The sequence below is a fragment of the Protobothrops mucrosquamatus genome, unplaced genomic scaffold, assembly GCF_001527695.2.
Source record: "Protobothrops mucrosquamatus isolate PMUCROS unplaced genomic scaffold, P.Mucros_1.0 scaffold1655, whole genome shotgun sequence".
NCBI classification, from domain to species: domain Eukaryota; kingdom Metazoa; phylum Chordata; class Lepidosauria; order Squamata; family Viperidae; genus Protobothrops; species Protobothrops mucrosquamatus.
In genome coordinates, this window is record NW_015387812.1 from 11,009 (window position 1) to 26,270 (window position 15,262).

The 15,262-nt window shown below is 39.0% G+C and overlaps 1 protein-coding gene across 1 annotated transcript; it reads right to left on the minus strand.

Annotated features, from left to right (window-relative positions):
• Positions 1-7: 7 nt before the first annotated feature.
• On the minus strand, positions 8-7,591 carry LOC107293567 (amine sulfotransferase). Its single transcript, XM_015822721.2, has 7 exons — positions 7,404-7,591; positions 4,690-4,839; positions 4,120-4,328; positions 3,358-3,484; positions 2,006-2,100; positions 973-1,153; positions 8-489 (listed from the first exon to the last, which is right to left on the minus strand). Exons 2-7 carry the CDS (start codon positions 4,829-4,831, stop codon positions 329-331), a joined length of 915 nt encoding a protein of 304 aa, XP_015678207.1. The 5' UTR covers positions 4,832-4,839; positions 7,404-7,591; the 3' UTR covers positions 8-328.
• Between the last annotated feature and the right edge of the window lie 7,671 nt (positions 7,592-15,262).

Sequence of the window (15,262 nt, forward strand, 5' to 3'; positions counted from 1 at the left end):
TGGAGAAAGACTCTGAGCTGCATAAGAAAACCCATGCTGGGACATGGCAAATTGTAATACGTGATAAGTATGTATCTAGCTGAACATCAAATGCTGAAACTCTAGTCTATCTGCTCTCATTTCTAAAATACAAAAATACAAATGATAGTAAGAATTTCAAAGAGAAGTAATTTTAGTTGTGTTCTGCAGTTTCTACTTTACTAATAGCATAGAATTTCATGTTGCTTTGTTCGATGATCTTTGCAGAGTTGAGAATTAAACATTACAATGTTACATAAAGACTATTCTTGGAAGGTCATCTCTGATTCAAGCCCATTGAAGGTGGGCATCACACATTATTTTCCTCCACTGAGCTGGAAATAGGCTCAGGATCCTCCTGAATATCCCAGCAGAACTTGAAGGGCAGCTTTTCTATCCTATCCTTAAAGACACGGTCAAACTTTTCATTCTGGGCAACGGTCATGGTGCTCTTCCAGTCTCCAACAGTGCCTGGGAAACAATGGTTAAAAATGTCAACAGTTTTTGAATTGAATTAAACTAGAGGCTATTTTTCTCATCCTTTAAGCCTGCCACCGTGCAAGTTCTAAGACTGGAGGACAGTGTCCAGGGTAGAGAGTGAAGAAGTTGTGTCTCCACCACCCTAAAGTGGCCAATGTGAGCTAGAACAATCTCACTCCCAAAGGATGATTAGACTATGCAGGCAACAGACTGGTCATTGAAGCAGTCAGATTATATCCATGCCAAAAATCTGCCAGAATGACAAGGAGAACACTACTTTAACATTGGTATAGCTATGAAGGACCTATAGCTGCTTCAGATGTAGACTGGTGATGAACTAGTACAACAGCAGGAGATAGAGTGATTATTAGGACATGTTTATATCATTTAAGGAGGTGTCTTTCAAATGAAGGCAGTAATCCTGGTTTAAGATGAAGTCAAATATATGAAAAACAGTATGAATTACTGATTTACCTTTGCGAAGAAAGTCTCCTTTACTGCAATCTACAATGTCAGAAGGCATGAATGTGTAGTTTGCTCTAGAATCCACTTTCATGTTATCAAATGTAGCTTTATCCACCACATCATCCACCTCCTTTGCAGTTAGTTTTTTTCCTAGGAAGCTGCATATTTTCAGTACAGACCTCCTTAGATCCTGCAATTTGATACAGCTTTATATTAGGCCGTTCACAACAAAGGAGAAAAGATGGAAAAGTTTGTTAATATCTGACGTATCATTGCTGCCACTCACTCCCTTAATCTTTAATTCTTTCTTTTCTTACTGAAAAAAATTACCCTGATTATGTCATTTGTGTTTATTTTTTTTAATGAAAACTATACATGTACATAGGAAGCAATATCAATGGATTAAACACAGAAATGTTTCCTTAGGACTGCTACTAAAGGTTTCCAAGAGACAAGTCACTGAGAAATATTTTTGGATTTCAGTATATTTATATGCCAAAATTTTCCTAAGATTCAGACTCTTATATTTTTAGCAATCTTGGCAGCATCAGAGGCTGGCCAATTCTGAAGCTAGGTTAAAAAAATGGCTTGACCTCTCTTGAAAATGCAGTTGAGTTGAACCAGTCTCTTCTGAGCCAAAACAGTAGAATATTATGAGACACTTTGGCCAAGATTTTGCTGAATTACAGGTGCATATTGCATTCCTTTACCAGTCAGTAACTCTATCAAAGAGTGAGATCAACGTTTGTTTTTATAACATTGGTTTCCAACAGATACATGCTGGCTCTATGAATTCTAGCATACCTAGACAAGTGCACATTGTTCATTAATTGTTTCCTCCTCCTGTCTTTTGAAGAGGTGACATTTACTTTTTTTCAGAAATTTCACCAGTCCTTCAGGAGTTCACAAATATAACTAAGAGTGTTCTGTAATTAGCTGTTTGCTCCTTTCCTGAATAAGTTAGTCTACACATTCCTTGCTTTCTAAAGTCTCCTGTGCTTCAAAGTTGTTCATAGTGCATTACGCATTTACATTGTCTTACCTTTTTCATTTCTTCATAAGAAAGGAAGAGAATATTGAAATCATCCTTATGAGCATGCCAGCCTTCTACATGGTCTAGCCACAAACTACTAGGCACTGATAGGAGAGAAATGAATTTGGCATAAATATAAGTGCAGTCTTCAAAATCACTTGGTTCAATTGTTTAGCTGGGGACTGCAATGTTCCAGCTAACAGTCAGTCTCAGGGATAGCAATAGCACTTAGACTAATATACCTTTTCACAGTGTTTTATAATCCTCTCTAAGTGGTTTACAGAGTCAGAATATTGCCCCCAACAATCTGGGTCCTCATTTTAATGACCTCGGAAGGTTGCAAGGCTAAGTCAACCTTTAGCCGATGAGAATCGAACAGCCAGCAGTCAACAGAAATAGCCCACAGTACTGCATTCTAACCACTGTGCCACCATGGCTCTTGAATTCTTAATGCTTGAATTTCTTCCATTTATCCTTATAACCTGATGGGCCTATAGATCAAAGCTCAACTGAGGGGTCACCCTAATACCAGTGAATGTGGAGAGGAGAGGGAAGAATAACTAATGTAGTTGCATACTCTCACTTGTTAAGAGGAGAGTTTTGTCAAGATGCTGCTATACTGTTGTGTTTCTTTTGCTTTTCCTTATTTGGATCTTTGGGGCAATCTGAGTTAATTTTTTTATACATTTACAAATATCAGACTTACTCTAGTTAGCTCTCTTCTATTTCCAACCTTTAAATGCTCTCCATATGATTTCAAGTTAGTCTTTAGCTACCTTATATTTAATACCTTAAGTAGGTTGTTCATATTTACACATCTTAACTTTTTCATTTCTTCATAAGAAAGGAATATTGAAATCACCCTTATGAGCGTATCACCTTTTATATGGTCTAGCCACAAAATACTAGGCACTGGTAGTAGAGAAATGAAACTCTCTACTTTTCAAATGAATATTAACTTTTGCTAATTTTAAATTCTGTCCATATATTTCCAACACAATCACATCCTGATTTTAAACCACCACTTACCTTTCTCAATTTTTCTTCTCCTTATTAAATGGATCCTAATATTTCTTCTCACCTCCCTTAATAAACTGCCTTCTCTTGCCTCTCCCATCCCCTTTAACATCATGAGTTGTCCTAAGAGTCCTGCATTCATCTCCACCAATTCATCCCATTATAAACTGTTTCATAAAATTTACATAAATTATTGCATGAAAATAGAGAATCATTATTCTTATTTTATCTTAGGGGAGAGGGTGGGTTGTTTGCTCTTTGTGGGAAATAGATTGAAATATATTCATAATCTCTTATCCAAGACAAAAACTGACAAAACATTGTCACAATCAAGTCCTTCTTACCTCTGCCAGCCAAAAACCACTCTAAGAATGTATCAAAATCTTTTGGTGTTTCCCTTACAGGTGTAATTTTGGAAAAATGATAGGTAGAAACCAAGACATCCTTTGGATTTCTCAACACATAAATAATCTGTAGGAGCAAAATGATAACATCTAGTCAAAAAGTGACTGTCAGAGACTCCAACTGGAATGAATGCAAGGCTAGCTTTCAATTTCATGCAGCAGGAAGAAAGTAGGATGGATGAAAGTCTTCCTTGAACGTTGGGTAGACCTAAGGGGGCCTTCTGGAAGTCAGAAGTCCATTTCTATTTTATTTCACAATATGTTAACTGTTCATGAATGAAATATCTATCTATCTAGCTGGCTGGCTAGCTATTTGTGTAGCTGTCAATCTCACGTAGTGACATATGGTGATACATAGTGACACAAATAAAACACATATAAATGATTAAGAACCACATTTTAAATTAAAATAAAAAAAACAAGATAAACCTCTGCTCCGCTGCCTGTCTTTTCCATCTCCTCCCCCCTTCCTTAACCTATTTCTGCTGGCCGTGACATTATGTGCTCCCTGTTTCGTTTGAGGTATTTTTTTCTCATACTTCAAATCTTGTCAGCACCCACCAAACACAATGGAACAATGTAGCATCTGTGTCTTTGCCCTTGAATATTTCTCAGTAAAACATTCAGATATAGAGATAAAAGAAGACAGACAGCTCCCCAATCCATCCCAGGATACAGATAGTGTAGCAAAATAGGTCCTACCTTTGCTCTTTTATTTTGCAATCCTTTGGGTACCAAATAGTAGGGCAGATGGGAAGTAAAGAGACGGGGTGATGGGCGATTGGGAAAATCTATGTGGAAAACATTACACTCCAGCCATGGAGCTCTGTCAACCAAGGTAATAGTTTCAGTTCCATCTCGATGACCTTCATGAAGAATCAGGTTCACAATATTCTGAGTCCATATTGTGCCTGCAAATAAACAACTAAATTAATTCATGCAGAGTCATTATTACTTGAACAATGCTGAAATTATGCAAAGCATACCTTCCTATCAGAAACAATAGTAAACATTTCAGAGAAACATAAAAAAACAGTTGCTTCTTCTAAAATATTTGATGTATGTATGAGAGAAAGTGAGCTCTGCAAAGAAAAATAAAATTAAAATGATCAAAATGAAGCTTTATTTTCCTACATTTCCTACAACTTTTTTTAAAAAAATGCCAAATGTTAAAATCTGTTTACAGCATAGCGAAGTTGCAGCAACCAAAATATTGAAGGACTGAATTAGATATATGATTAATTCTACCTCAGAAGACATATTTAAACTTACCAGATTTAGGATATGTGATTATAAATATGTCATCATCTCGGATTTCAAAACTTTCCAATGAATCTATATTTTCAGGTGAGGACACCACTGGTACAAAATAGCATCCTTTGTGTTTATACAGGAACTTATTTGCTGGTTCCATTATGTGACCTGTTGATATAATAGAGCAAATGATAATTTTTCCCATGTTTATGGTCAATATTGTATTAATTTTTTTAAAAAATCTTACTTCCTGGAAACATAAAGAAAAACAAAATATATTATTAGATTGGCTTCTGTAGAAGAGGCAGAACCTGGCAGCAGAATCAACAGAGGAATCAGCCTGTTTCCACAAGCAGTCTATGAAGAATTGTGGATTTACCAAGTATGAGATGCAGATCTTATTGTTCATACCTGGTTTACAATTTTAATCATATACGTTTCTGTTCCATGTATAAAAGGAATTTATAATTAAAAGATTGAGCAGTATTATTCTATGTGGTCAAACTTTACCATCGCATTTAAAAATTGGGTTGAATAACTTTTCAATATTTAACATATGCTGCTAAATAAATCTCAAAATAAGCACTTAATTAAGGTGCACTTAATTAGCTAAGCTCTCCACCTCTCGGTGTGTGTTTTAACATGCTAATGATTAATTTTCTAACTCTGGATTTTTCCTGGAAATTCTTGACAGCAGCTTAAGCTAAATGCCACCTTTCCTTGTTTTAGTAAGAGGCCCACCTGAATAATTTTTCAGCCACATCTTGCGAGCTTCTTACATACTGTAGGAAGCATTTGCAGTCAGGCCCCTTACCTCATTGCTAACAGATAGCAAAGCTAGTACTGAATGACTGCTACTATAATTTCAGCAAAGGCAAAAATAGAGTAATTAACATGGAGTAGCTCCAATTGAAGTAAATTCATGGCTCACTTGCAAAGGCCTCTAATAATTTGATAAACCAATAGGCCAGGCCCTCAGATCCCCTACGTATTAAGTTAATATTCTACATATTTTTCAAAGGAAGATTCAGTTTTATACAAACATTTATGCACGCACAGAAAAGCTGAAAGCTGTAGGTTTTGGAAGGGCAAAGTATGTATTGTATAACTGAATGGGAAAATATATGTTATTATGCAAGGAATAATTTCATGGTGCAATGTCACTTATTCAAATAGATGCTGGCAAGTATTTGCATCTCACTGCAAACTTCATCAGTTCAGATAAAAAGATTGCACAAACATTCTGATGGTGGTAGTCAATAAAAATTCAGATGGTGATGACAAATCATTTCTATATTATCTCAGCTTCATGGGAATATCTATGAAGTAAATTGAGGGAGCCTTCATTATTTTTTTCCTTCTTTCAGTATCAGAGATTTTATCAACAGTTCTCATAGCATCCAGGGGTTGTTTTATTTGACTCTTCCAAAAACATTTTACAGCATTACCCCTGGGAAAAGCAAATGAGACCATCCCTGGATGAGACTTGATGAAATACAATCATATTGAGCACACACATTTCTTGAGAAGGTTCTTGAAAAGGTTGCAGTAGATCAGCTTCATGGATCTTTTCAAGATCAAAGAACTATAGATTAACTCATATATTTAGGAACTGAGTAGATTTTGGGTTCTGATATAAGTGCCTCCCCCCCCCCCCCCCCCCATAGCATAGATTCATCTCTGGCACTGAGGCCTCACGTGGCACTAGTTCCCTGGATGTCTGGCTGTATCCTAACAACCTGTCATTAGAAATTACAGAAAATTCAAAACATGACACGGACCCCGAATATGGGATTTGGGCATATATCATGGCTGTGTTCATTGTTGGTTGGTTTTTCTTGGCTGCTATATACAATATATAATAAACATTTTGTTATACCGTTTTTAACTTAAGTACTGCTAGCTACCAGAATTATACGTTTGAGATGGGTGGCCATATAAAACAAATAGTAAATAAGTAAAAACCCTTTCTCCTTGCTCTGTAAAACTAATGATAATCCCATTTGAGAAATTGTATATGTACACACTCCTGCACAGACTAACCCACAGATCAATGTAAGAAAGTTGTAAAAGTATGGCACAAAAGGCCAATAATAAGAGTGTATAAACCACAATTGAGCTTGGAATTATGGTCATAAGTCATCGTGATTATAAGTCAAGTCACCATGTGGGAAGCAGAACACCCAGCTGAGTCCAAAAAGGAGGTAAACAAGCTTTGCAAAGACAAAAACAGCCCAGCAGGAGGGAAGTGCTTAGCTGGATTAGGGCCTAAGCATCCTCTTCTGTTGCCGAAGGGGCTCCCAAACGTGCTTAATTGCGAGAAGCCCTGATGTTTTGAACCGTTGCTTGCGGGCTAGGCTTCTGCCCTGACCAACTGGCAGTAAGGAGACTGCAGGCCTCCCCTAGCTCTTCCTATGTTTTGGGGAACTGAACTTCCAGCATGCGAAGGTGGCAGCTGCCAGACAAGCTTTCCAAAACTTTCTCCTTATTTTAACCTCTTCCTCCTCCACAATCCCACTTGTTTCAGTGAAGAAAAGAATTTTAAAAATTGTTGGAAAGGACAAACTTGTTGATCTTTCTCCTCCCCTCCCCCAGCAGTGTTTTGGTACCGGTCAAAGGAAGCTTAAACTCTCGGCTTCTGCCCTCCACTCTCTACCTCCTTTAACAATTTAATTTGCTAAATTTGCTACCTGCGCCTAGAAAGAGGGTGACAAAATCTGTAAGTGACTTACCTTGATGAGTGACTGGCAGGCTGAAGAGGAGAGGAAAAGAATCTTCCAGGGATTTAGCTTAAAAATGGGGTGGTGGAGCTGAACAAAAAAAGTTTAGAAAGCTTTTTATTATTGGTCTGACTCCTTTGATGACCCAGTTTTTGCCACGGCTGTTTGTAGTTTCTCCCTTCAGCTTTCCACAACCCCGTGAAGGTTTTTCTTTGTTTCTTCCCCCACTCCCCCGTTTATCAAATTTCACTCCTCCCCTTCCAAGCAAAACCAGGAAATGTTAAACGTTCAGACAAGCACTGTGAGCCTTCTTATGAATAAATGCAAAATTGTGGTTTTGCACATCCAGACATGTCAGAATTCATGTTCAGATGTCTTTAAAGTGATTCTGCACACATGCTAGGCAGGACATTTACAGGCCACTGTGAAATTCAACAGCTCAAACTTATGTGTGTGTTTGAAAATAATACAGCCGCCTCAGATTCCAAAGTGTTTGATAACGATTCTGCAAATTACATCATAGACACTACCAACATATGGGGCAATTCAAGGCTTCTGCTAACAGAATGCAACAAAGACTGTTGTTGGGGTGTTGATAAAATGATTTCTTCAAACTGATATTGTAAGGATGTTATAAACCATGTTGCAATTTTAGTGATGAAGAAATTTACATATCCTGCAAATTTCACTAGACACTGTGAAATGGCTAATAGTCCATCTTTAGTTCCCAGCAAAGGACATGGAGTGAGTAAAGAAACCAATTTTAATTAATTGCTATGTAAATGCTGATAGAGCAGAGGTCTTCAAACTTGGCCCAAGTTTGAAGACCCCTGTGGTAGAGCATTAACAGGATATGTTTTATATTTCACAGTCTTTGAATTAACACTCTCCAGTGATTAGCTCAAAGCACCCTGCTTTTATATTCCTATGGTAATTGCAGCAGTCACAAATCTTCTGAAGATTTTTCTGATGTAGAGTACAAGCATGACTCTCTTCTATCAGAAATAACAGAATAGCAGAGTTGGAAGGGATCTTGGAGGTCTTCTAATCTAGTCCAACCCCCTACTCAAGCAGGAGACCCTATACCATTTCAGACAAGTGACTGTCCAGTTTCTTCTTAAACACCTCCACAACCTCTGGAGGCAATCAGTTCCACTGATTAATTGTTCTGTCAAAAAATTTCTTTGGAGTTCTTGGTTGGTTTTCTTTGATAACTTTCCATCTGTTACTTCTTGTCCTGCCTTCAGGTGCTTTGGAGAATAGGCTGACCCTCCTCTTCTTTGTGGCAGCCATTCAAATATTGGATAACTGCTATCTTGTCATATAGATGTCTTAATGCAGGGCTTTTCAACCAGTGGTACGGGTACTACCTGTGGTACATTGGCACCTGGCAGGTGGTACATGACCATCCTAGAAAAGTGGTAGGGGGGAGGGGAATGAGCTGAACCGGTGGCAGCACCGCACAAGCCTTAGCGAGAGACGGCTGGAGCTGCAGGGCTGTCAGGGCTCAGCGGAAGCGCCAGGATCAGCGCTTCTTTGGGGCTGTCAGGGCACAGCGGAAGCGCCAGGCTCCAGCTGGAGCTTGGCGCTGATCCTGGTGCTTCTGCTGAGCCCAGAAGCGCCAATCAGCTGGAATGCTGCAGCATCTCCAGGATCTTGTGATTTACATTCAGATGCTTGGCAACTGATTCATATTTATGACGGTCACAGTGTCCCAGGGTCATGTGAAGTGACCAAAATGTGCTACAACCACCCACAGATGGGGGGAATAAAAACCAAACACCCCCACCCCACCCCCGTTGCCAATCCTCAACAGAAATGCTCACAACAATGAAAACCTCGGACAGGAGGAAGAGCGCCGCAGGCAGGTGTCTTGCTGTGCATTGGGGGGGCACTTTTTTCAGTGCTATTGTAACTTCGAACAGTTACTAAGTGAACTGTTGTAAGTCAAGGACTACCTGTACTGTATCACTTTGTTCCTTTTTTTTGGTCATCAAGTTTTTGACACCTTGCTAGGCGACTGGTGATACTCGGATATTGCCATATCCTAAAAGTGGTACAATGGGTGAAAAGGTTGAAAAGCCCTGTCTTAATGAATCTACTTTTTATTTCAAATATAAAAGAAAGTCTGTTGGCATTCCTTGGTAGCTGGACTAAGCCCATTCTCTGCATTCAAAGCAACTACAGGTAGTCCTCGACTTACGAGCTCAAAATTTCTGTTGCTAAATGAGACATTTGTTAAGTGAGTTTGTCCCATTTTATGACTTTTCTTGCCACAGTTGTTAATCACTGCAATTGGTAAGTTAGTAACACTTGTTAAGTGAATCTGGCTTCCCCATTGACTTTACTTGTCACAAGGTTGCAAAAGGTGATCACATGACCCCAGGACACTGCAACCATCATAAATATGAGTCAGTTGCCAAGCATCTAAATTTTGATGACATGATCATGGGGATGCTGCAACAGTTATAAGTGGTAAAAATGGTCATAAGTCATTTTTTTACTGGTATTGTAACTTTGAACAGTCACTAAATGAACTGTTGTAAGTCAAGGACAACCTGTATATCATGAGAATTTTCTTTTTCGGAAGTGTTGCTTTGTTAGTTTTGTTTTCCAATCTCCCATACTAGGAAAGTGACATAATATTTGAGTAATTATATGATCTGATCAAATATAATTGTTATGATGGCCCTGCCCTCACTCAATACACTACTAAAAAAGTCTCTGGCCTCATCTGGATGTAAAAACTTCAATTCCCAGAATTCTTCAGCCAGCACGCCATCAGAGAACATGCTATTTGCACATGGAGGTCAAGTGAAGACTGACTTGCTTGCCATTGTGGACATGATTTGCAGGGTATATCCTGTGAGAAAGATCATATTGGCTGTCGCACAGGGGATGTTATGCCCGTCCACTTCTGGCATTATTCTGAACCTGATGATGTCCCTTCTGGTGTGATCTTATGATAAGGCATCATTAAAAAAGTATACACTCTTAGTACTATAGTCTCTAGTTAAGTTAAATATAGGTAGTCCTCAACTTACACTAGTTCATTTAGTGATTGTTCAAAGTTACAATGGCACTGAAAAAATGAGTTATGACCATTTTTCACATTTACAATTTTTGCAGCATCCCCATGGTCATGTGATCAAAATTCAGACACTTGGCAACTGGCGCATACTGTATTTATGAAGGTTGCAGTGTCCTGGGATGATATGATTACCTTTTGTGACCTTCTGACAAGCAAAGTCAATGAGGGAAGCCAGATTCACTTAACAACTGTGTTACTAACTTGGGTCATAAAATTAAGCAAAATTCACTTAATAAATGTCTCACTTAGCAATAAAAATGTTGGGCTCTATTGTGGTCCGTAATTCAAAGACTACCTGTACAGAAATTGTTGATATACTTTTGACCACTGTTTAACAGGTACAGTTGGAGACTGGAAGAACACACTGACTAAACATCACAGAAGGAAAAGGTTGATTATGAGGTAATGCTATCTATTATAAAGATCTCAGAGCACGAAGAAGTGAATAATGATTTGCAAAGCAATACTAGCTCAGAATATCCACACAGTCTTCCATTATCAGGAAAGGGTTTAGTCACTTTCCTTGTTCTTCAAAGAGTTCTTACCAAGGGAGTTAAGAAGTCCCCACTCTAGCAGATAGAGAAATAAATAGATTGTTAGTGAAAACATCTACTTCAGTGGTTCTCAACCTTTTTAATGCCACGACCCCCAACCAGTCGTAAGTCGAGGACTAAACCAGTCATAAGTCGAGGACTAAACCGGTCGTAAGTCGAGGACTACCCAACCGGTCGTAAGTCGAGGACTTTCCCTGCCCGGGAGTGCCGCGCATGCGTGGTTCCACCCCCTGCGCCGGCCGAGGCGTAGCTGGCAAGCAGCAGAGACGGAGCAGGCCGACCACCAGCTGGCCCAGCTCAAGGGAGGTAAGGCACCCACCGGAAAAGGGGGGGGGGAAAATGGCGGACAGCCTTGCTTGGCGACCCCCGTGAAATGGTCGATCGACCCCAAATGGGGTCGCGACCCATAGGTTGAGAACCGCTGATCTAGTTATTAAGTTTTCTGTAACATAATCCCTTTTTCCTTTTCAATAAATCAAATTAAAGAAGGCTTTGCATGAATCTTGTTGTTTTTTTGCTAAGAGTCTGACATCCTTTTTGTATAGGGTCCAATCTAGATGAAGAGTCTCCCCCTAGCTTTGAAAACCATTAATATATGTATATATGTAGCCGAGATATGCAAAAAATATAATAATAATAATAATAATAATAATAATAATAATAATAATAATAATAATAATAATAATAATAATAATAATAATAATAAAAGTTGGGCGGGACCCTGGAGGTCATCTAGTCCAATCCCCTGCTCAGGCAGGAAACCCTATACCATTTCAGACAAATGACTGTCTAGTCTCTTCTTAAAAACTTCCAGTGTTGGAGCATTCACAGCTTCTGGAGGCAGGTTGTTCCACTGATTAATTGTTCTAACAGTCAGAAAATCTCTCCTTAAATATACATCCTTCAACTATTCAGTCATATAAATATAACAACTTCCTTGTTTGGAATTTTTTTTAAAGCAAAGAACTTTTGTAAGTAGGAGAGAGATGGAGAAGAACATAATGTAGGTGTAATGAATTCTTTTCCCTTATATATCTGAGTTTGCAGAAAAAAGTGTTTTCAGAGAATTGCTTATTCTGTATCTTGTCCACTATATGATGTGCAGAAACTTATAAATGTATTGCCTTGTTTGCCCTTTGCATGCAATGATAGCTATTATAGATTCAACAGGCTGGTCTTTGTACTGCTGTGTCAAATTCTCCTCCCCTTATCAAAAATCAGAGAGTGGGGAAGGTGAGGCAAGATTGGTTGGTTTCTTTCAGTTCATTCAGTGGGGACTCTATTCAGCACAGCACACCCTATGAATGAATAAGAGTTCATTTAAGATCATTCAGAAGCAGAAGTTTATAGTCCAAAAGGATATTGTTTATTAATAATAAATGTCAGTTTGCAAGAGCCCATTTCCATTCCTAATTTTGGCTGTACTACGAGACAATAATCTTAAACTTTCCAGTCATCTCCTATCTTCCAGAGTTAGCAAAATATTAACACATCCCAACAAAAATTTACTTCAAATCTCCTATCTTCCTTCCAGTAGCATAAAACTATTTCAAATGAATTATAGAGGGGAAGAGGGAAGGTGAGACAGGCCTGGTTGGTCTCCTCCAGGTCATTCAATTAGGTCTCTATTTAGACTGAACAGAATAAATTCATTTATAGCACATAGTAAATAAAACTAAGAATGTTGTCGAGAAGAATGTCATGTACAAATGTAGCTAAATCTCTCTGGTTGAATAATCCAATGCACATGACCAGAAGTGTATAAGACTTGACTCTGAATAAGCTTCCAGTTCATTCAAGTAGAAAACATAAAAATATCCTTGAATTTATCCTTCACACATATAAATATCTTTGAGTTTATCAGCCAACTCACTTATAGTTAGAATAAAGTAACACGATTGATCAACTTTTCCCTTTTTGGCCCTCAGCTTCCTTCCTCAATTACCTAATTGCTCAACTATTGTCTAATTATTACCTAGTTACTCAATCTATTCAATATCTACTTACTCATCTATTTATTACCTTAGTTACTCAACTAGGTAATAGGGCACATAACATAATATGGATATTGCCAGATCTCACCATCGTAAGTTATATTCTAATAATGGAGCCTGAGTTGAAAGAGAAATATTTTCTGTTCTAGTCCAATGGCCTTTATACAAAATCAAGCATAAAATATTCTGGATCCAGATCGTTCCTAGAAAAAAAAAACCAACTTGTTTTAAACTTCAGGGAATTACCTAGAATTCACAATACAACACCAAAGATAGAATACAATACCACTATCAGAAAAAAATAACTTGAATTTTGTCTGATTTCAAATGCAGAAATAGATTAAGACTGAGGGCAGAATAATTCACACAGGACCTATGAGCAAATAAACGTATTATAATTCTAAGCACATTCTGTGCTGTCAAACTTATTTCCAAGTGAATTCTGTCATAGACCACAGCATTATACCTGAAGCAACACCAAAGGTTCAACCCCTGATACTTAGAAAAAACTCAGAAACCGAAGAGTGGATGCTAAAGACCCTTTTTGAAGCTGAAACAAATGGGGGAGGGAATTAAGTTCATCTTTGTTAAATTCCTGTATAGTATTTGTATTGTATTTTTGTATTTGAAATGTACCTCTGGGTTCATAGAACCAAAATTATTTCCAGAAAAGGGGAATGTATGGGAATATTTAGCAAGGGAGGTGCTGAACATCACAGGTTTTTGCCTTGCCAGGGGTAGATCAGTAAAAGACATCTTGACCACATGCCTGATGGGAGTAGCAATAGCACTAGGAGCCATCACTAATGACACCAAGTTAAGAGAGTTTCCACTCACAGCCTCATTTTCCAATATTTTTGATTGGGGCACCAGTGCAGACATAAAAGACAACAGCATGTATATATTGCAGGTGGCAGCTGTAACCCAAGCAGCTATCTGCTTCACACTAACCGGATGCCACATGCCTAAGGTCTCAAATTGTTACAACCTCACTAACACTGAACTGGCCTGCAACAACACCAGGGCCATCACCTTTTCATACAGCCATATGAAACTTCCTACGGGATGTTTTTTTCTGTGTGGCTTAAAAGCTTATTCCTACCTGCAGGCAAACTCCACAGGGGGCCCTTGCACATTAGGGCGATTAACCATGTTAATGCCCTCCTTGCAAAGGTGGCAAAATAGGAGCTTCCACACATTGCCTCCTGACTCTAACTCAAAGCCCCCCCTCCTCACCAAGGCTAAATATGTTGCATTGGCTGTCTCTCTAGTGGGAGTCCCAGGGCTTGCAGCGCGAAATTCAAGGAACATAAACAGCCTGGCATGTACCTTAGCTAAAAGCCTAAATACCACTTCCCATGCCCTAGATGCCTTAAACAAGGAATTAAGGCAAGTCAGAGAAGCAACCTTCAAGAATAGAGCAGCTATTGACTACTTATTGTTAAGGCACAATCATGGCTGTGAAGAATTCTGTGGGCTTTGCTGGTTCAACTTATCTAACCAATGTGGACTAATTGAACAAGATATCAAACATTTAAAAGAACTAGCAGAGAACATTGGACATAACCAATCATCCTGGGACCTTTCCTGCTCTTCTCATGGTTACCAGACTTTCATTGGTTGAAAATTCTCATCGCTAGCATAATCACAATCATAGTAGGTGGACTCCTCCTTTGTTGCCTATGCCAATTAATTCCTTTAGGGTTGAGATGCCTAAAGATCTGCACAACTCCCATCAGAGGCAAAGAACAGAGCAAGAAAACTTCTCTCATGATGTGCCAAATTGACCTCCACTACCGAGTATATGAACAGGTTGGGCTGATCACAGAAACACCACTGATAGCCCAAAATGGGGGAATTGATGAGAGCAGGACACCCCCTCCTCACCCCAAAGAGAAAATACCTTGGCAAATACAGGAAAAACCCAATATAAACTAGTCCATGGGTAGGCAACCTTGGCTTTTTTATGACTCGTGGACTTCAACTCCCAGAATTCCTGAGCCAGCATGGCTTAGCTTGGAAACCTCTCCCTTTCCCCTCAGCATGGCTGGCTCAGGAATTCTGGGAGTTGAAGTCCACGAGTCATAAAAGAGCCAAGGTTGCTGTTGTGTCCTGAGCCTGCAAGAGGCAGGCTCGGGACGTTGCAAGAGTCCCGGGCATTTGCAGAAGCTGCCCGGGACCAGACTGAGCGGCGCCAGCCTTGTGCGCATGCGCAAGGCGGGAAAAGCCCGC